This window comes from Periophthalmus magnuspinnatus, chromosome 20, assembly GCF_009829125.3.
Source record: "Periophthalmus magnuspinnatus isolate fPerMag1 chromosome 20, fPerMag1.2.pri, whole genome shotgun sequence".
Taxonomy (NCBI): Eukaryota; Metazoa; Chordata; class Actinopteri; order Gobiiformes; family Gobiidae; genus Periophthalmus; species Periophthalmus magnuspinnatus.
Window position 1 is genome coordinate 429,407 of NC_047145.1, and position 22,650 is coordinate 452,056.

Here is a 22,650-nt window from a genome sequence, read left to right on the forward strand (position 1 = left end):
ATCATTATGTGTTGTGTGTAAACTTGATGTTTACCGTAATTGACTTTTTATGGTCAAACAGGAACTTTTATGTGTTTAGGTTTTATGTGAGAAAAGTTTAAGTGTGGCATTAATTAGACCCAGACCCAACACACACATATACACACACACACACACACACACACACCCTACACACACACACACACATTAGTAAATATAAGTTTTCTGTTGCTTTCATCACCTTTTCCTCGTACAGACACATATAGACGGAGTTTGTCCTCAGTCCAAAACAAACTTCCTTTGGCCTTTGGTCTGATCTGTGTTTATGTTTTTTTGTCCAAATGACCTCAAATCTTTACAACTTTGACCAAAATAATCAACGTGTGAAGACCCCGACATCACTACGACCGTACAACTGTGACAATGTTCAGTTTAAATACTTTGGGGCGATGTTTTGGTCGTTGTTGCTCCTACAGTTTAATCTTTTCTTCTGCTCTGGTCTGATCTGGTTTTGTCTCTTTACATTAGAAACTCATTTTTTATGTTTTGTTCCAGTTGTTGGTTTATGAATAATATCACAGTGACATATTTTCGTGTTTTGTGTCTTACTCTTTCACCAGGATCTCCAGACGTGCCCGGGGGCCCCTGGAGGCCGGAGGGACCTGGAAGACCCTGAAACAGAAGAAAACTGATCAGACACAGGTCCAAAAGTCAAATAAAGTCTTTAAAAACTCCTTTAATTTTGAACTCACAGCGGGGCCAGGAGGTCCAGGAGGGCCCTCGATCAACATGCCCTGAAAACAAACGCACAACTCAGAAAATAAAAACAACAACATGCCCTGAAAACAAACGCACAACTCAGAAAATAAAAACAGGCACTGCAGAAAAGAGATTAGGTAGTAGTCGTTAGCAGTAGTAGTAGTTGTAGTAGCAGTAGTAGTCGTTAGCAGTTGTAGTAGTTGTAGTAGCAGTAGTAGTCGTTAGCAGTAGTTATTAGCAGTAGCAGTAGTAGTAGTTGTAGTCCTACTTAGCAGTAGTAGTTGTTAGCAGTAGTACTAGTAGTCCTAGTTGAACTGTGAGGATCTTATATAGTAGTTAGCAGTAGCAGTAGTATTAGTAGCAGTAGCAGTAGTAGTAGTAGTAGTAGTAGTAGTAGTAGTAGTAGTAGTAGTAGTAGTAGTAGTAGTAATAGTACTATTAGTATTAGTAGTAGTATTTGCTCTGAGTTTCTTACAGGTTCGATCACTGCAGGTTCTCCTTTCTCTCCCTTTTGTCCAAAAGCTCCTTCAACTCCAGCGATCTGCAAATACACACATGTACACACATGTACACACATGTACACACATGTACACACATGTACACACATGTACACACATGTACACACACATGTACACACATGTACACACATGTACACACACATGTACACACACATGTACACACATGTACACACATGTACACACATGTACACACAGGTACACACATGTACACACATGTACACACACATGTACACACATGTACACACACATGTACACACATGTACACACATGTACACACAGGTACACACAGGTACACACATGTACACACATGTACACACATGTACACACATGTACACACACATGTACACACACATGTACACACATGTACACACACATGTACACACATGTACACACACATGTACACACATGTACACACATGTACACACAGGTACACACAGGTACACACATGTACACACATGTACACACATGTACACACACATGTACACACACATGTACACACATGTACACACACATGTACACACATGTACACACACATGTACACACATGTACACACAGGTACACACATGTACACACATGTACACACATGTACACACATGTACACACACATGTACACACACATGTACACACATGTACACACACATGTACACACATGTACACACACATGTACACACATGTACACACATGTACACACATGTACACACACATGTACACACATGTACACACACATGTACACACATGTACACACACATGTACACACATGTACACACAGGTACACACATGTACACACATGTACACACATGTACACACATGTACACACACATGTACACACACATGTACACACATGTACACACACATGTACACACATGTACACACACATGTACACACAGGTACACACATGTACACACATGTACACACATGTACACACACATGTACACACATGTACACACACATGTACACACATGTACACACATGTACACACATGTACACACATGTACACACACATGTACACACATGTACACACACATGTACACACAGGTACACACATGTACACACATGTACACACACATGTACACACATGTACACACACATGTACACACATGTACACACATGTACACACATGTACACACATGTACACACATGTACACACATGTACACACACATGTACACACATGTACACACACATGTACACACATGTACACACACATGTACACACAGGTACACACATGTACACACATGTACACACATGTACACACACATGTACACACATGTACACACACATGTACACACATGTACACACATGTACACACATGTACACACAGGTACACACATGTACACACATGTACACACACATGTACACACATGTACACACACATGTACACACATGTACACACATGTACACACATGTACACACACATGTACACACATGTACACACACATGTACACACATGTACACACACATGTACACACACATGTACACACATGTACACACACATGTACACACATGTACACACATGTACACACATGTACACACATGTACACACATGTACACACACATGTACACACATGTACACACACACACGCACACACCTGTACACCCCTCTACACACGTGTGTGTAAGTACACACACATACACAGCTCAGATCATTCTCTTCTTCATTAAATTGACTTGAGCGAGTGATTAGATCAAAGACAGAAGTGAAAGTGTTAGTTTAAAAACAGAGAGAAAAATGAACATGCGTCAAACAAAATCACAATGTAGATCCAGAGAAAAGACCAGCTTCACTTTAATGTGTAAATGTGTAAATGTGTGTGTGATATTTATATATTTGTGTTTTTATTCTGCAGTAAAAAGGCGGCACATCAGACGAAAGAAAACAAGTATATTTCACTTTTTCAGATCCACTTCCTGCTCGTCTCTGGTGTTATTTCTTCACCTGTAAATGTTCCACAGTCTGGCATTATCTGTGTTTTATTTAATCAGGTACAGGTGTTTCTGTTCATGCATAAAAATAAATAAATAAATAAAGTGATGAAGCACAAAGTCGTCTCCTCGGTGAAACTTTAACTCGACCTGGTGTTTCCAGGAGACTTTAATGCCACAGTGTGGAATATGGAGACGAGCAGGAGACGTACACTGGACTAGAAAGTTACACAGTGTCTTTAAAACACCAAAGGATTTTATAATCAGCTGTGAGCTGTGTGTTGTGTGTTTGTGTGTGTTGTGTGTTTGTGTGTGTTGTTTGTGTGTTGTGTGTGTTGTGTGTGTGTGTTGTGTGTGTTGTGTGTTTGTGTGTGTTGTGTGTGTGTGTTGTTGTGTGTTGTGTGTGTTTGTGTGTTGTGTGTTTGTGGGTTGTGTGTTGTGCTTGTGTGTTGTGTGTTTGTGTGTTGTGTGTTTGTGTGTTGTCTGTTTGTGTGTTTGTGTGTGTTGTGTGTGTGTGTTGTGTGTGTGTGTTGTGTGTGTTGTGTGTGTGTGTTGTGTGTGTGTTGTGTGTGTGTTGTGTGTGTGTGTTGTGTGTTGTGTGTGTGTGTTGTGTGTTTGTGTGTTGTGTGTTGTGTGTTTGTGGGTTGTGTGTTTGTGTGTTGTGTGTTTGTGTGTTGTCTGTTTGTGTGTTGTGTGTTTGTGTGTGTTGTGTGTGTGTGTTGTCTGTTGGTGTGTTTGTGTGTTGTGTGTGTGTTGTGTGTGTGTGTTGTGTGTTTGTGTGTGTTGTGTGTGTGTGTTTGTGTGTTGTGTTGTGTGTTGTGTGTGTTTGTCTGTTGTGTGTTGTGTGTGTGTGTTGTGTGTTTGTCTGTTTGTGTGTTGTGTGTGTGTTGTGTGTTATGTGTTATGTGTTGTGTGTGTTTGTGTGTTGTGTGTGTTGTGTGTGTGTTGTGTGTTGTGTGTTGTGTGTTTGTGTGTTTGTGTGTTGTGTGTGTGTTTGTGTGTTGTGTGTGTGTGTTGTGTGTGTTGTGTGTTTGTGTGTTGTGTCTGTTGTGTGTTTGTGTGTTGTGTGTTTGTGTGTTGTGTGTTTGTGTGTGTTGTGTTGTGTGTTGTGTGGTTGTCTGTTGTGTGTTGTCTGTTGTGTTTGTGTGTTGTGTGTTGTGTGTTGTGTGTTTGTGTGTTGTGTGTTTGTGGGTTGTGTGTTGTGCTTGTGTGTTGTGTGTTTGTGTGTTGTGTGTTTGTGTGTTTGTGTGTTGTCTGTTTGTGTGTTTGTGTGTGTTGTGTGTGTGTGTTGTGTGTGTGTTGTGTGTGTGTGTTGTGTGTTTGTGTGTGTGTTGTGTGTGTGTTGTGTGTGTGTGTTGTGTGTTGTGTGTGTGTGTTGTGTGTTTGTGTTTGTGTGTTGTGTGTTGTGTGTTTGTGGGTTGTGTGTTTGTGTGTTGTGTGTTTGTGTGTTGTCTGTTTGTGTGTTGGTGTGTTTGTGTGTTGTGTGTGTGTTGTGTGTTTGTGTGTTGTGTGTTTGTGTGTGTTGTGTGTGTGTGTTGTGTGTTTGTGTGTGTTGTGTGTGTGTGTTTGTGTGTTGTGTTGTGTGTTGTGTGTGTTTGTCTGTTGTGTGTTGTGTGTGTGTGTTGTGTGTTTGTCTGTTTGTGTGTTGTGTGTGTGTTGTGTGTTATGTGTTATGTGTTGTGTGTGTTTGTGTGTTGTGTGTGTTGTGTTGTGTGTGTGTTGTGTGTTGTGTGTTTGTGTGTTTGTGTGTTGTGTGTGTGTTTGTGTGTTGTGTGTGTGTGTTGTGTGTGTTGTGTGTTTGTGTGTTGTGTGTTTGTGTGTGTTGTGTTGTGTGTTGTGTGGTTGTCTGTTGTGTGTTGTCTGTTGTGTTTGTGTGTTGTGTGTTGTGTGTTGTGTGTTGTGTGTTGTGTGTTTGTGTGTTGTGTGTTGTGTGTTGTGTGTTTGTGTGTTTGTGTGTTGTGTGTTGTGTGTGTGTGTTGTGTGTTTGTGTGTGACATGCACCGTCCTCATGCACTAAAACTGTTAGTTCCCATAAAAGTCGGGGCTGGTCATGCACCCGCCCTCCACCTGTGTCCAGCAGAGGGCGCAGTACTTACGGCGCTCTCCGACACGTCCGTCTCAGCCGCCACCCCGGGCCCCACCCGGTCGTCGGGGGCCGCGGTGGGCGTGGCTTTGTCCGGGCCGTAATCGTCGTAACCGGTGTAATCATAAACTTTGCTGTCAACCTCTCCCAAGTCATACTCCTTTAGGTCGTACGCGTTAAAGTCATACGCGTCCGAACCGTGCGTTTCCGGGGCGACGGCGGCGGGCTCCTGAGCCGTGGCGTCGGTCACGAGACGCCCAACCAGGTCGTCCTCCGCCGCCTTCACAAGCCAAGAGGTGAGCGGGACAGAGTTAGTGGAGCATTAGGCGCGAACAGAAGAACGAACGTTAGCAACAGCAATGGCAACGTTAGCATTAGCAATGGCAACGTTAGCATTAGCAATGGCAGCATCTTATTTCATGTCATAAAACCTGAGACCTGAGGCGACATGTGACATTACACATGACTGAACGCTGTGATTAATCCTCCGGAACATTCTAAAATCATAAATAAGGTGATGCCATTAGGAGGAAAGTGAATCTACGACTGTTACTTCAGCCTCGGAATAAAAAAAAAATTGAAGAAAAAAAGGCTGAAGGAACAACGTCGTTCTACAGTTTACAGCTTTTAAATCGGACAAAACAGTGGTCCCTCGTTTTATCGCCGTTTGTTTTACGTGGTCTCGTGTTGTTTTTTTCTTTTACAGCATCTGAACTTAAACGTCTGATCGCAAGTGTGACTCTGAAGTGCTGTACGTTTTGCGATTTGCGACGTCCAAAAGAGCGAGGAAGACGCTAACAGTCCAAACGTTGGGACTTCTGGACACGCTGGAGGTAGAAGCTCTGCGGCTCTAGGGGGCGACGTTACGGAATAAATAAATCTTTGGTTCGTCGCATGAAGAAGGAAAATGACACGATGACGACGGCAGAAATAAGTTTAACGAGGAGGAAAAAGTAACAAGACGTAAAGATGGAGCCGGATTTAAGTTAAGGATCAGTGACTGCAGGATAAAGAGCATTACGGGACATTACAGCGGAGACAGGACGAGGAGGCGGAGTCAGAGGAACTGTCGCCTGAGTCACTATTAATCATGTCTTACGTCGTAAGTTGATCATTAAATTTAAATTAGTTACAGTATTTTTATTTCCAGTACAGTAGTATTTGGTTTTGTCGTTTAATACTGCGATTATTTTAAAAATCTACGAAGGTTTGAACTTTAACCCTATAGCGTCGGATCCTATCGTCGCCGTTAGACTCGCGGTTGTGGACTTTCCAGCAGCGTAACTCCGCCCCCAGTCGTGCTCTCATGTAAATTCAAACGGCGTCTCAAAGCGGAGACACGGGGCTATTTAAATATTTTTCCATCAGTTACTGTAATCTGCCTCTGTTGCTACGCGAAGGCGACGAATCAGAGCGCGGGGATTTTCACTCATTTATTCGATGCGTAAAAGAAAAAAATACTGATGGATGTTTAACCCTCTGATGCATGAATTATAAAAGCCCTGGACAAGATTTTTATTTATTTTTTCAGAAGTGTTTTTATTCTTCTCAGGACATGAAACAAACATCGTGAACTGCCTGTAAAAATGAAAGTTTAGGCCTGAATAAGAAAAACAATCAAAAACCAAGGAAATTTACTTGCAGTTACACCGACTGACCACTGAATTGACCTCAATGGAGTGTGGCAGCAGAGAGCACTCCACATAAACCAATGCATTAAAGAGAAAGTTCTGTTTTAGTTGTTGTCCACTGCACCAGAGGGTTAAAATAGAAGTAGATGTGTGAAAAAAATGCAGTAAATTCTGATACTTCATTTAATATGATTTTTTATGGCTAACAAAAATATAAAAGTCTAGGTGAGCTGTACTGGCCCATAGCGCGCTCAGTCCTTAAAGGGTTAAACGAGAGGGAAATGTGAGAAAATGTTAACGCCTGTGTGAGAAAAGTGTATAAAGTGTGTGGTGAGGGGTTTTACAGACAAAAACAGAGAGAATAATGTAAAAAATAAAGCTGATATGTCACGGATTTGGTCTTTTGCGGGTTATTTTTAGAACCTAACGCCGCGATAAACGAGGGACCAGCGTGACAGATCAGACGTGATGAGGTTAATGTTCAAATACACAAAGGCGGAGTCGACGCTCTTGACTCTTTGTGTATTTGGCTCAGACACATTAGCGTTTCTACAGCGGCTTGTGTCGTTTCAGATGGACAGTGTTTGGGTTCGACCTGTTGGACATAATGGATGTATTAACGCTCGTGTTTAACGTCTGTAATCACATCCACGTGTCGAGCGCCGCGGGTTCAGGCTGTGAGGCTCCGTTTCCTTTTGGAGGTGAACTACAAACTACAGATAATTACCACGGCTCTGCAGACGAGCTCCAGGACACAGCGTCGATTTGAACGTGTGTGTCTTTGCTGCGGCGAGTGTTTCACATGAATCTGTTCTAATGAGTGAAAAAGGAAAAAAGAAAACAGCACTTTACCTCGTGGGGTCCACTGGTGTCAGAGGGGGACTGAGTTTGAGTCTCGTCTAACGTCCCGTAGTCAGTGTCTGTATTGTAATCTCCTTCTACATTGTTTATCTGAGTCATGTTGGAAAAGGACAGAAGAAGAAGAAGAAGGCGAGCGTTAGATCAGAGGAACAGGTGTTAAATAGACCTGTGTCTATGCTAATGCTAATGCTAAAGCTACTGTTAGGGCCGCTCTATCTGCCATCACAGATCTCCCTCCACAGTTTGAGTGGGATGATCTTGATGGGCCGATGTTTTTCTCTGAGGTTTACCCTAAAACTCCCTCGGGGGCGGGCCGGGGCCGTGGCCTGGTAGCCAGGCATCGGGCGCTTCTTCTTAGGAGGGAACTTTTTAGCAGGTGATTTTTTGGCAGCCAAGAACCTAAACGGCTTTGCTTTGGTTTTACTAATGGACTTTGTGGTCCTCTTCTTTTTCATGGAGACACTACGTTTGGTTCTCTGGAAAAGGGCGGAGCAACAAAAAGCACGAGACAAACACAGAACATTTAAAAGTGGAAATGACCCAAAGGCCTGAGTCTGACTGTTGTGTCTCTGTACAGTTTAAATGTGAACAATCAGGTCGTTAAACATCATTTGTGTTGAGTTTGTACGAGCAGCACAACAGGTCAGAGCGAGGCCTCGCCGTGACACAGAAGGACACGGCGGCTTTACGCTCCAGCCGCACCTCCACCCGACTCACCGCAACGGACATTTTAAGGTGAAAAGTGACACGTGGTTAAAAGTGAGCTGGAACGCAAAGCCCCTTAAAGCAGACAGCGTTCACAGAGAGCGGAGAGAGCAGCACGCCAACACGCCACACATGCACGAGCAGAGCGCCCCCCCCGCCCGCCGCCCGTGGGCTCGGACATAAAGAGGACGCTCTGCCGCGCACGTGGACATCAACACGACACACTGTAGGACAAGGACACAGCAGACGTCACAGTCCACACGCAGGCTCCTGGTCGTTTACCTGTGGCTCCGCGTACTCATCGGTGGGAACGGCGTCCGTGGCTCCCTCAGAGTAATCATAGAACTGAGAGTAATCTAAGTCATCCGTAAAGTACTGACAGAGGAGAGAGAGAGAGCAGGGTTAGACCAGGATGCACACGATGATACGACATCATCTGCAGGTTTGAGCTTTTTAAAGAATATGATCCATTACAACGAACACGAGTCAGAATCAGGAGCCTGGTGTTTGTGTCGAGTCACAGACGATGGAAAACGTCTGAGTTTTGGTTTTTGAAGCTCATTAAAGCCACAAAACAACAACAAAAAAACCTGAGACAGAAACACCAGCTGTGTCCAGTGATGTCGTAATGGAGCTTCGTCACTGCGGGTTTAAAAGAACTGACAGCACGAGGGGTCAAAGGTCATGAGGGGCTCGGGATATGCAGAACTTATTTGCGCTTAGAGCTTTGACAAAACCATAGACTGTGTAAAGACGTGGACGGAGTGAGTGTGAAGCTAACGGCTACAGCGGCTAATCTGGGGCTGGTGTTTGGAATTCTGAGAGCACGTATCCTAGCAACCACAGAGCCAATCAGGAGCGAGGCTGTTGAAGGTAACACTTAGCAACGCTGTCAATCAAACCTGTTGCTAACGCTAACAGGAGGTGCCTGATTTGTCTGTTATTAATGTTCAGATCTTGATTTACAGACACAATAGTGAAATAAAAACCCCAGGATCATGTAGAGGGTTAATACGAACATTTAAGACCAGAATGAGTCTGACAGAGAGGGGGCGATGTTTTTTCAATGTAAAGTGAACTGGAGCCAGAGTCGATGGAACAGGAAGTGCGCTCATGATCACTTCCTGTTTGTAACGTGGCGGCAGATTAGCTATGTCCATTTATATAAACAGTCTATGGTCAAACTCAAAGCTGTGGGTTTAAGCGCGTGTTTAAATGCATTCGAGCGCTAAAGAAAAGTGCTAGCTAACGCATGAGTTTAAACGTGTTAGCGTCAGAGCAGATCAGTGAAACACGCGTGTTTCACTGATCTGCTCCTCAAGCAAATGTTTCTATGTGAGTTTGCTCGTAAAGGCATCCTGGGGTGTGAGACAGGGCAGAAGGGCAGAATAAAAGTGCACTGCTCTTGTGGCTAACAGCTGACATCCAGCTCCTTCCAAAACCATTCTCTCTGCATGTTTTAAATGATTCTAATGATCCAATTTGGACTCACTGTGGTGTCACGATCATCACGACATCGACTCATCGTTCAGTTTATGAAAACAAACAGGATTTTTTGGGTCAGTATTGATTGAAAAGTTTGAATAAATAACTCGTCCGACTCACATTCTGCTGTTTATTCATCATTATTTTAACAATATTGTAGATACATAAACGTTTTTATAGTTTAAATCAGTGCTGTAAATGAGTTTAAATATTATCGTCTGTATTTACTTCAGCAATATATCGAACTTCAGGATGTTACCGTGACACGTCTGTTTCCTCCAGCTCGACCTCCATCTTTGTTTCCTTCATAAAAAGTGCAAATCACACTGGAGAGCTGTTAAAATAGTTAAAACTAAACAAAACGTATCAAAACCTAAAGCCTCGGATCGATGGGTCAGTCACGATAAAACATTTTGAACTGCAATATTTTTTTAAGTAAATCTGGACGATAAACGATAAAACTGAAACTAAACTGTATACTAGAATTATACTCAAAAAACTATTGTAAATGTCCAATATTTAAAAAAAAAACATGAGGTGAAATAAATAAACAGCAGAATGCAGCACTTAAGCTAGCTTTAGCATTAGCTTGTGTCTATAATGAGCCAAAACAAGTTATTTATTCAACTTCTACAGCTCAAATCTGAACATATTACAAAAAAATAACCAAAATATCCCACTACTGTCAAGAAAAAGTCCCCACGATAAATATGGACCCCAAAAATATATATTTCCATCTGCCGTGTCGATATCGTGAGGGACGGGACGTAAACAATCAAATGGTTTATCGTGATACAAAGGCTCCACAGTAATCGTTTGTGTGTTTTATAGAATCATGTTAATCGACAGAATGTTCCAAAAAAAGCTGCTTATCCAGAGGACAGTGGACGGAGGGACAAAGGGGTCTGTTGTCCCACGTCTCTGGGTCTTAGGGGCCCAGACTCAGACCTTCTTCTTCTTCATTTGTATTAAAGAGGGGCCCATGTGAGGCTTCTTGACCCGGGCCCCTATATTTCTGTCGACGTCCCTGCTCATCCATAATGTTCTGTTACAATTAAATAAAAGCTTTTTAAACATGGGACTTATTCATATCCATAATATTTTGAAACTGTCGGCAGGTTTATCTTTATCTCTTTATTTATTATCGTTAGTCTCAGTTTCGCCAGGATAATCGTGATCAAATCGTGTCCCGCTCTGTCTCTGTAAACTCTGACTTCACCAAACAGATCAGAGGTTTTGGCAGCAGAGCCACGTGTCCCTCAGGGGGTGTTTCCTGCTCTAATAATTTAGTGTAAGTCGTGTATCTGTGGCTCTGTGAACACAAAGCACAACACGGCTTCAAACACGCCAGAAGAATGTGCAACTGGAGCAATAAAACATCATCTGTCAGCCACCGAGAAGTGATCCAGACTGAGGCTCGAGCTAATCCCACAGAACACATGTTCAGATGTTCTATGGCAGCGAGTCCGCCCCACGTCCAGATCAGGATTTCACTTTTATTCACCACAAAATTCATCTAAAATAACTTAAAACACAGATTTTAAAAGGCCGGTATTATGGTTATTTTGATCTGTTCTAATGTTGTTTCCTCGTCACACACAGACCTGGAGTTGTGTTTTGTTTCATTCTCACATGTTTAACCTCACAAACCTGCAGAAAACACTCTGTTCCACCTCGTGATGTCATCATGTGGTGATACAGGAAGTGCTCCACTGTGTTTTTAAACTCCACACACCTTCATTTATAGAATCATTTGGATCATTTCAGCGCTGGAATAGCCACTTATCTCGACTGAACTAAAGGTAAAGACTCGCTGCTAGCTTGTAAACTACCACATGATGACATCACAAGGTGGAACGTCGCATTTTGAGCTTTGTAGATGTTACAGACTAATAATAAAGTGTGACTCAAACATGTGAATGAACAAAACACAAGTCCAGGTCTGTTTTTGTGTCGCTAAAACCATTAGAACATGGAGTCAGTTTTACATAATGCAGGTCCTTTAAAATCATTTATAACAGAAATGGGTCGTTAAAGGAGGATTCCACAAACAAGCGTGGATCAAATTAAAACTTTAAACACGCTAATAATGAGGGATAACTCTTCATGATGAATATTAATAATCCTAACAGCACATCTGTATAATCCGTGTGTTTAAAGTCGCGTCTGTGTCTGTCTGACCTCTTCAGGCTCCTGCGCTTGCACTCTCTGTCCACTGGGGGCGTCGCAGTCGGGGCTGTAGTGTTCGCAGTAGTCGTAGGCGGCGGTGGGATCGGCCACGATCAGGAGCTGCTGGATGTCACCCTGAGAAAACCACAAAACACAACGTTAGAGCCAAAATATCCCAACATGTAATCAGCTGTTTCCAACGAGAACCGAGGCGTCTCAGTGCGGCGAGAACGAGCGAAGGAGCGCCGCCGAGGAGCGCCGCCGAGGAGCCCCGCCCAGGAGCCCCGCCCAGGAGCCCCGCCCACCTCGAGGAGCCCGCCTGCCTCAAGTCTCGTCTTGTGTCTCCTCTGAAGAACGGCTGGTACAAATGTAGATCTCAAATTATAATAATCTGAGCGTTTTACCGTCTGGGGAGTAAAGTTTGTTCAGGCACCAACTTGCAAAATATTATGGAAATAACGAGAATAGCATTGAAGCTAGCATAGTGTAAAAAAATGAATTATGACTTGGAATATCGCCAAATTCTACTGGATTTTTACTTTTAAACTTTTCTAAACTCAATATTGTAAGTACATTTTGTTTGTTTTTTATCATTTTAGCTGTGACCCTGTGTCCACTCAATCTTTAAGAAAATGAAATAAAAATGACGCTTTACCAGCACTGACCCGACTAAAATCAGGAAAAAAGTGTCAAAACAACATTCTGATCCAAAATAAGCATCTCAAAAACACAATGTAAAGTATAAAAACACTGCAAACAAAACAAATTCTCTTGACACTGAACAGGCAAAAGTCCACAGTCACATAACGTCCCAAAGAACCTCACAGACGACCACGATCACAGACGACCACGATGACGCCGCGGTCCAGTCTGAGTGCGACTGAGTTTAAGGAAAAATATAAAAACATAAAACAAATCAGAGAAAATGAACTTTGGTGTAAAATAAAAAACAAGAACCAAGAAGAGAAGAGTCGAGATTCAAAGAGTCTCAGCCCAAAAACATTTAAATTATGACAAAACACATAATACAGTAGTAGTTGTAGTAGTAGTAGTAGTTGTAGTAGTAGTAGTAGTAGTTGCAGAAGTTGTAGTAGTAAGACACAACTTCTAAATAATAAACATTTCTCTGTGATATTCTGACATAAAAACTCAAATAACTTTGCTCTTTTTCTGCTCATGAGTTTGTCCTTTTCAAAAATGCCTCATTCAGAGAAATCTGCTCGAACAGAAGAGAACGACAACAGACTCTGCACATTCACTCTGTACATTCACTCTGTGCATTCACTCTGTACATTCACTCTGTACATTCACTCTGCACATTCACTCTGTACATTCACTCTGTACATTCACTCTGTACATTCACTCTGTACATTCACTCTGTACATTCACTCTGTGCATTCACTCTGTACATTCACTCTGTACATTCACTCTGTACATTCACTCTGTACATTCACTCTGTGCATTCACTCTGTACATTCACTCTGTACATTCACTCTGTGCATTCACTCTGTACATTCACTCTGTACATTCACTCTGTACATTCACTCTGTACATTCACTCTGTACACTCACTCTCTACACTGTCTCTCACTCTGGCCCCTGCTCGGGGCCCTCGTTGTAGAACGTGCTGGATCTTGTCGGGAGAATGTGAGTTTGAGCAGCAGCGTCCTGCAGATGAACAGATCCTCCACATTCTGCCTGAGTATCATAGCAACCAAAGAGCCAATCAGGAGCGAGGCTGTTGAAGGTAACGCCCCTTCCCGCCCACACCAGTGGTTTAACAGGGAGTGGACGCTTAGCAACGCTGTCAATCAAACCTGTTGCTAACGCTAACAGGAGCGACCTCGGGGACAGAAGGACCTGATTTGTCTGTTATTAATGTTCATATCTTGATTTACAGACACAATAGTGAAATAAAAACCCCAGGATCATGTAGAGGGTTAATACGAACATTTAAGACCAGAATGAGACAGGACAGTTTTTCATGATCACTTCCTGTTTGGATCGTAGCCGCTAACGTTAGCCATGTCCGTTTATACAAACTGTCTATGGAAATACACAGATATGTATATATATATATATATATATATATATATATATATATATATATATATATATATATATATATATATATATATATATATATATATATATATATATATATATACATACACAGAGTGATATCAGTGTGTGACAAAAGACGAGTCCGATTCAGTTTTATCCTCAAACAGTAAAGACACAGCCGTTTATCTGTTTCATAAACTCAGTGTAAACTCAGTGAATCTTTGTTGTGTTGTATTTTCTTTGTCTTTTCTTTGTCTTTTCTTTGTCTTTTCTTTGTCTTTTCTTTATTTAAATGAGTCTTAACTCTGGACACACTGAGGAGGATTAGACCTGAGCGTCACAATGGAACAGTTAGAAAAGTGTTTCTCAGACAGAGCGAGAGACGAGGGGCTCAGGACCCGTGCTGGGGGTTCAGGACTCAGCTGCTATGGTCCAAATGTGTTTTGTCCAAATGTGTTTAGTTCTGCGGGGGACGTGGGGGACGCGGGGGACGCGGGGGAGAGCGGCGTCTTGGACCTGTCTCTCACTGCACAGTGAGCAGATAAAAGGCTTTGGCAACTTGGACCTGAGCCAGGAGGAGTTTAAAATGTGCCCCTCCCTCCAGGAGGAGCAGCAGGAGGAGCAGCAGGAGGAGCAGCAGGAGGAGCAGCAGGAGGAGCAGCAGGAGGAGCAGCAGGAGGAGCAGCAGGAGGAGCTGCAGACCCATAAGGCAGTGTGTTAATGACCCCGGGGTCAAAGGGCAACGAGGGAAGAGAGAGAAAGGGTCAGGATGAACAGCTGAGGCACAGAGCGCGCTAACCTGAAGGACTATCGTGTCTGCTGCATGTCCTGATGCTCTGGACCAAATGTCCTGCAGAGCGACAGAGTATTTATAAAGTATTTATAAAGTATTTATAGAGTATTTATAGACTCAAAGTCTCACAGTTCTGATTTTTACTGTTAAAGGGTCAGTGGGTCCAGTTTAGTCCCAATTACTGCGTCATCTAAGCCCCGAGGAATGTTCAGCCGACATTCCAGCGGAATAACGCCATGGCAACACTAAAAATAGAATTAATAATAATAATTATTAATAATAATAATAATAATAATAATAATAATAATAATAATAATAATAATAATTATTATTATTATTATTATTATTATTATTATTATTATTATTATTATTATTATTATTATTATTATTATTATTAATAACAGAAGACGTTGATCACCACAGAAAACATCAGGATGATCTGTATAAGTTTCATCTTCTCTGTGAACAAGCTTTAATGACATTTCTAAACCAACTCCTGCTTTTAAAGGTGCACTGTGGAACTTTTCTGGTGGGAAGTCTGCCACCTGCTGACTCCACAGTTACAGGTCAGATCTGTGGAGCGGCAGCCCCACAGTGTACTTTTGAGCAGTAAAAACACCTGCAGTGAGGTCAACTCTGGATATGTATGTTTAAAGCAAAACCATCTCTATGGAAACAGGAGGCAGAACTCCTGACAAAGGTTCCGCGGTGCACCTTTAAAGCTTTAGTCGTGTCCAGTGTTTGTTTAGTCTGCTGCACCTCATTCTTGATGGTGTTAATTACAGGGTTTGGCTGGACAGTAGTGACCAGGTCTGTGCGGCCGCCTCCGCCCAGGGCCACATACCTCCAGAACAACCCCACCGTAATAAAACAACACAATTAACTGCCCCCACCCGACAGAACATACAGTACAGCTACACAACGAGAGCCAAGAAGCACACGGACGCACAACTCTGGAGGTATTTAGGTAAAAAGTCTGGGATGAATAGACAGAGTCACAGTGGACAGAGGAGGAGGAGGATGAGGAAGAGGAGGAGCAGAGAGACAGAGGAGGAGGGAGGAGGAGGGAGGAGGAGGAGGAGGAGGAGGAGGAGGAGGAGGAGGAGGAGGGGGCAGGGCATGAAAGAGCCTCATTCATCGGGACCAGAGCTGAGCCGGTCACCTCCACTCAGGGCAGGTACGAGTGAATAACACATTTATGAGGAATACAGGTCAGGGCATCAGGTCCAACATGAAAATATATGAAAATATGAAGAGTCAAAGACACTTCTTTAGCATTTATGTGTCACTTATGTCTAAACTACTGTCAAAACTCTCTAAACTACGATCAAACCGGACTAAAAACGATCAAACCTGTGTAAACTACAATCACAAACGTGTCCATTCATATTTTACTTTTGATTATTTGTTAAACGCTTCAGACAAAACCCATTTTCAACCTTCAACTTTTTTTTACACAAACATCCGTCTCCACACAGAACATTTCAGATTTATTTTATTTTTTATTAAAGTCGTTCTGTAATCTGTCAAAATCTGTTTAAAAAGATTCAGTGTTTGTCTTTGTCGTGTTTCAGTGTCACGACTTTGTGACGTCAGGACGTTTGGATTTGGTTAAACATGTGGGACAAAGTTCTTTTTAAATGTTTTTGTGATCCAGGTCTGACCATCGCAAAAAGACCAAGTTTCAAAGTCAAATGGAGAAAAATCGTTCGATTGGTCGACAGATTTAAACCTTGTCTTCTTTTTAAATCCACTGTCCCTGGTCTACAGTCCAACAGCCAATCAGGACGCACGACACAATGGTCTACAGTCCAACAGCCAATCAGGACGCAGGACACAGTGGTCTACATAAATCCTGATGACCTTGCACACGGCGTGTTTGGTCATGTGACAGTATAAAGCCGCTCTGTTGTGCGTCCAAACAAACGACACAAAGGCAAAAACCCGACGTCTGCATCTGAGTAAACACGCTCTATCTCGGGTTTATTTTCACATTTTGATCCAAGACTTGAACATTAAAATCCGATCCACTTCCTGCTCTGGTTTCCCAGCATGCAGCGGGGCATGAGCGGCACAGAGAACAGACCGGAGCGCCAAGAACCACAGAGAGCAGGACTCCTGTCGACTTGTGCCTGGTCCAGATTGGTCTTGACTGGACGCGGCTCACACTCTGGTGCACTGACCTCGGGCAAATTCAATAAAAACTCCAAAACTCAGAAATCTGCAGAGAATGTCCTAATGATCCAACGTTTTATATCAGCGCCAAGAAACCGATTACAGCGGCGTGCGGACACGGCGAGGATCCAAACCATCGCAAACGTCCAGAATCACAACGAAAGATTCAGGACTGACAGGAACATTACGGAACTTTTCTGGTTTTCTAGACCAGACAAAGAAACACTTTTGTTTTGACCTGAATAGACAAGAGAAAACTATGGGCCACACTGTCCCCACACTGTAACACACTGTCCTCACTCTGTCCTCACACTGTCTGTCCACTCACTGTCTGTCCACTCACTGTCCTCACACTGTCCTCACACTGTAACACACTGTCCCCACACTGTCCCCACACTGTACCACATTGTCCTCACACTGTACCGCACTGTCTTCACTCTGTCCTCACTGTCCTCACACTGTAACACACACTGTCCACACACTGTCCACGCACTGTCCTCACACTGTCCTCACACTGTCCCCACACTGTCCCCACATTGTCCTCACACTGTCCCCACGCTGTCCCCACATTGTCCTCACACTGTCCTCACACTGTCCCCACACTGTCCTCACTCTGTAACACACTGTCCTCACACTGTCCCCACACTGTCCTCACACTGTCCCCACATTGTCCTCACACTGTCCTCACACTGTCCCCACATTGTCCTCACACTGTCCTCACTCTGTCCTCAAACTGTCTTCACTCTGTCCTCACTGTCCTCACACTGTAACACACACTGTCCACACACTGTCCTCACACTGTCCTCACACTGTCCCCACATTGTCCTCATACTGTCCTCACACTGTCCCCACACTGTCCCCACACTGTCCTCACACTGTCCTCACACTGTCCTCTCTCTGTCCTCACACTGTCCTCACACTGTCCTCACACTGTCCTCTCTCTGTCCTCACACTGTCCTCACACTGTCCCCACACTGTCCCCACACTGTCCCCTGGACGTCGTTCCTGTTTAAACTCTTTTTGGTCCACTCTGGTATTTCACATTTGGCTCAGATGTGACACTTTGGACTTCAAGGCTGTGAGTAACAGAGTCATTAACCAGGATCAGTTCAAACGTGGAGTGAAACACAGACGTGTTTTCAAACGGCTCGGGTCATTTTCCAGATTTATACGAACGTTGAGACTTTCCACTTCAATTTTAATCCGATTTTAAGCTCGATGTAACGATGCCACATGAACTTCATCAATAAATGAGACGTTTTACTTCAGAAAAATTGAACAAACTCTAAGGAAAAGCAACAAACTGTGGACTTATTTACTTGTTTGTTTGTTTTTGTTTGTATTGTATTTTAAACAGTATAAATATATAATGTTTGTTCAAAATCTGTCTGAATATGGAACCAAAATCCAGAATAATCAACATTTTCCTACAAGACAACGTTTTTTTACCCTAGCGACTAAAAATGGTCCCGTGTCCTTATTCCTTTTAGTATTTGTGATGTTTCTTCCAAAGTTTGCAGAGATTTTGAAGGAGTAAAACCAGATTAATGAGTTTGTTTTAATGAGGTTAACACTGACACACACAGGTCCTTTTAAACCTCTGCTCTCACCAACACGACGCGATGGAATTATCACACAGCTCATTTCGTCACGACGTTAATCAAACGAAAACTCAAAGTGTGAACGAGGAAAACAAAAGGATCAGATGTTTGTCATAAATCCTCAGAGGGAGCAAAGGTTCGCGGCGTGAACATGGCCGATAATTACAGAGGAACGAGCGTTTGAGGAAAGGATCAGAGCGAGAGTGAGAATAAACCCAAAGTTCAGGCGCATTTTTAGGAATAAAACAAACAAACACAAAAAAAACCTGCAGGATTCGACGGGATCAAACTGAACTGCAAATGTGTGAAAACTTCATGCAAAATCGTGAGGTTTAATCCAAGTTCTAATGTTGTTTCCTCCTCAAAAACAGACCTGGAGTTGTGTCTGTTACATCTACACAGCTCAAAACGCTCTGTTCCACCTTGTGATGTCATCAAGTGGTAGTTTTCAAGTTAACTCCTCCTCCTTTTACCTTTAGTTCAGTCGAGATAAGAGACAACTCCAGGACTGAAATGATCCAAATGATTCTATAAATGAAGGTGTGTGGAGTTTAAAAACACAGTGGAGCACTTCCTGTATCACCACATGATGACATCACAAGGTGGAACGGAGTGTTTTTTTTTCAGTTTGAGGGAAGAACTCGGCCTAAATCTGCAGGTTTGTGCGTTAAACATGTGTGAACGAAACAAAAAACACACAACTCCAGGTCTGTGTGTGACGAGGAAACGACATTAGAGCAGAGATCGATGGGGAATATTCAGAAAATAAAGTGTTTTTCTGGATTATTTTCTCCGTTTTTGTTGAATATTCTGCTGCTGTTATAAGAAGAGCGCCCGAGTTGTGATTAGTCCAGTTAATCGTTACAGATCTAAAAATGACCCTTAAACCGAGCCAAGTTTAAGGAGGCACTGACATAAACTATAGAGTGTCGTAGGAACTGGATAAAAGAGCGTCTCATATGAACGAGATGAACTCAGAACATCATGTCCACATTTTCAAAAGAAGATCAGAAACAGCTGGAAACAAGAGTCTGGGAAACACTACGCACAAGATTAAAGCGAGATGTTTGAGTCCAGCACAGACTCGGCTCTATAGACCCGCACAAATCTGTAAATAATCTGTAAATATTCTGTAAATATTCTGTAAATAATCTGTAAATATCCTGTAAATATTCTGTAAATATTCTGTAAATAATCTGTAAATATCCTGTAAATATTCTGTAAATATTCTGTAAATAATCTGTAAATATTCTGTAAATATTCTGTAAATATTCTGTAAATATTCTGTAAATATCCTGTAAATAATCTGTAAATATTCTGTGAATAATCTGTAAATATTCTGTAAATAATCTGTAAATATCCTGTAAATAATCTGTAAATATTCTGTGAATAATCTGTAAATAATCTGTAAATATCCTGTAAATATTCTGTACATATTCTGTGAATAATCTGTAAATATTCTGTAAATAATCTGTAAATATCCTGTAAATAATCTGTAAATATTCTGTGAATAATCTGTAAATATTCTGTAAATAATCTGTAAATATCCTGTAAATAATCTGTAAATATTCTGTAAATATCGTGTAAATATTCTGTAAATATTCTGTAAATATCCTGTAAATATTCTGTAAATATTCTGTAAATATTCTGTAAATATCCTGTAAATATCCTGTAAATATTCTGTAAATATCCTGTAAATATCCTGTAAATATCCTGAAAATAATCTGTAAATATTCTGTAAATATTCTGTAAATAATCTGTAAATATTCTGTAAATATCCTGTAAATAATCTGTAAATATTCTGTGAATAATCTGTAAATATTCTGTAAATATCCTGTAAATATCCTGTAAATATTCTGTAAATAATCTGTAAATATTCTGTAAATATTCTGTTTATAACGGTGTTTTACCTCGAAGCCTTCATCCTCGTTCTTGGTGCCAAAGGTCGTTTCTCCGTCGGTGCTGATGGTGCCCTGGTCACTTCGGGGCAGAGGTTTGGTGATCTTGGTTTTACAGTCGACGATGACGGTCACAGTTTTCTTGTCGACGCTGACGGCCACACGATGCCACCTGCAGGGGGCGCAACAGAGGAGGTTAGAGCGAGAGAAGGTCGACACAAGACTGTACTTTCTCCCCGACAAAACCCACAATGTCGATGAAACGTTCTGCACCGACAAAGACGCCTACGAAGGTTTGAACTTTGAGAGAGTTTAAACGAGAGAGAAATGTGAGAAAATGTTAACGCCTGTGTGAGAAAAGTGTATAAAGTGTGTGGTGAGGGGTTTTACAGACAAAAACAGAGAGAATAATGTAAAAAATAAAGACGATACTTCATGGATTTCATCTGTTGTGGGTTATTTTTAGAATGTGACTGTATTGTCTGTGGTTTGTTGTTTTTTTTCTATATTTTTATTACTTTGTACGTTTTATATACATACTGAAAATATCAAATATATGAAGTAAAATATATGGAATTATGTAGTAACGAGATAACGTTAAATAAGACAAAGTAAAGGAAACTTTGAGGATTTGAACATAAAAAACTAAACTTGATCTGACTTTTGACTGAAGCTGTTGAGGTTCTGGATCTGCTCCCTGCTTACCATGTTCAGAAAGTTCCACAGTATGGCATTAAACCTCATGATTTCCATAGAGAAAAGCAGGTGACACGACCAGGCCAAGTTAAAGGTTAGATCTGTGGAGAGGCCGACCAGCTCACAGTAAAAATGGTGTTTTGTTCCAAGTCTTTATAAGAAATAAACGCACTTGTAACTGAATGAATGTAAAAAAAAATATACGATAAAACTCCTGCTGTGGAACATTCCAGGCAAAATAGGAACGGTAACCATGGAGACAAGCAGGTAGTGCACCCATCGTGAGTAAAGTTCCACAGTGCACATTTAAATAAGGTCTTTTCTTCATTATAGTTGAGCATCAGGTTCTTTGTAAACGGTTCATTCATAAAAAAGTTCTTTACAACGTAAGAGTTAACCCGGGTCACACGTGAGCCGGACACCTCGCCTTTCAGACCCGTGCCTTTAAGAGCAGCACCTTTCAGACCCGTGCCTTTAAGAGCAGCGCCTTTAAGACCCGTGCCTTTAAGAGCAGCACCTTTAAGACCCGTGCCTTTAAGAGCGATCGCATACCAGCCGCAGTGGACCACATTCCTGCCCTCACACTCTGGCCCTGTTTAACACGGGATTACACTCATTAAACTCCAAACTTAAGCCTCCTGAGTTACTCGGCGTGACAGACGTGCTGAACATTGTAGAAAGTGAAGATCCAGGAAGCTCAGAGCTGCCAAATCAGGTGCACAGGCGTAACATTGTTCTGTGGAGGCAACACGAGACCTTCAGAGGCGTTTGAGATGATGATCTAAAGAGGTTCACGGCACATGTAGAAGAACACGTCTGAGTTTGAGGTTCCACGCAGAGACGACGTGGTTCAGACAACGGGAAGTGAATGTAAAATGTCTGCGGTTTAGCGTCAGAGCCGGAGGATTAACGCTCAGATTATTTGGCAACGCAGCAAAGTTGACTTCTATAAGTTTGTGGAGTTTCTTAAGGCGTTTCTGCTGCCGTCAAAACCACACGCAGCGACGGGAATCAAGTCCAAACCTGCTCTATTTACAGCTCCATGCATTCACACCCAACAGTCATTATCCATTAAAGTGACACTCTGGAACTTTATAGAAGCAGATTCCTTCGACATACAGAGTTAAAATCATACTTCAGAACATTCTCCATGAAAAAAGAAACGTTTTATACATTTTATACGTTTTATACTGTGGAAGATTAGAGCTAAAGGAACAACATTTCCACTGAAACAAGCGGAAAGAGTCAGGTTTATGGAGATGCAAGCCTGATCTGAGTAAATGACGCATGTTTTTCAGTGCAATAATAATGAA

General features: G+C 42.1%; 1 protein-coding gene across 2 annotated transcripts in view; it reads right to left on the bottom strand.

Moving 5' to 3' along the window:
* The window catches only part of col11a1a (collagen, type XI, alpha 1a), a 97,321-nt gene that overhangs the window by 66,778 nt on the left and 7,893 nt on the right, over positions 1–22,650 (bottom strand). Inside the window, exons 4-11 of one of the 2 annotated variants that reach the window (XM_055230025.1) lie at positions 20,654–20,813; positions 12,124–12,246; positions 8,043–8,228; positions 7,744–7,842; positions 5,274–5,540; positions 1,214–1,279; positions 732–773; positions 589–651 (exon numbers count right to left, since the gene is read on the bottom strand). In XM_055230025.1, the coding sequence (XP_055086000.1) occupies positions 589–651; positions 732–773; positions 1,214–1,279; positions 5,274–5,540; positions 7,744–7,842; positions 8,043–8,228; positions 12,124–12,246; positions 20,654–20,813 (1,006 nt within the window). Of the gene's footprint in view, positions 1–588; positions 652–731; positions 774–1,213; positions 1,280–5,273; positions 5,541–7,743; positions 7,843–8,042; positions 8,229–8,739; positions 8,833–12,123; positions 12,247–20,653; positions 20,814–22,650 lie in introns of both variants that reach the window. The other variant, XM_055230026.1, reaches the window with a different exon arrangement.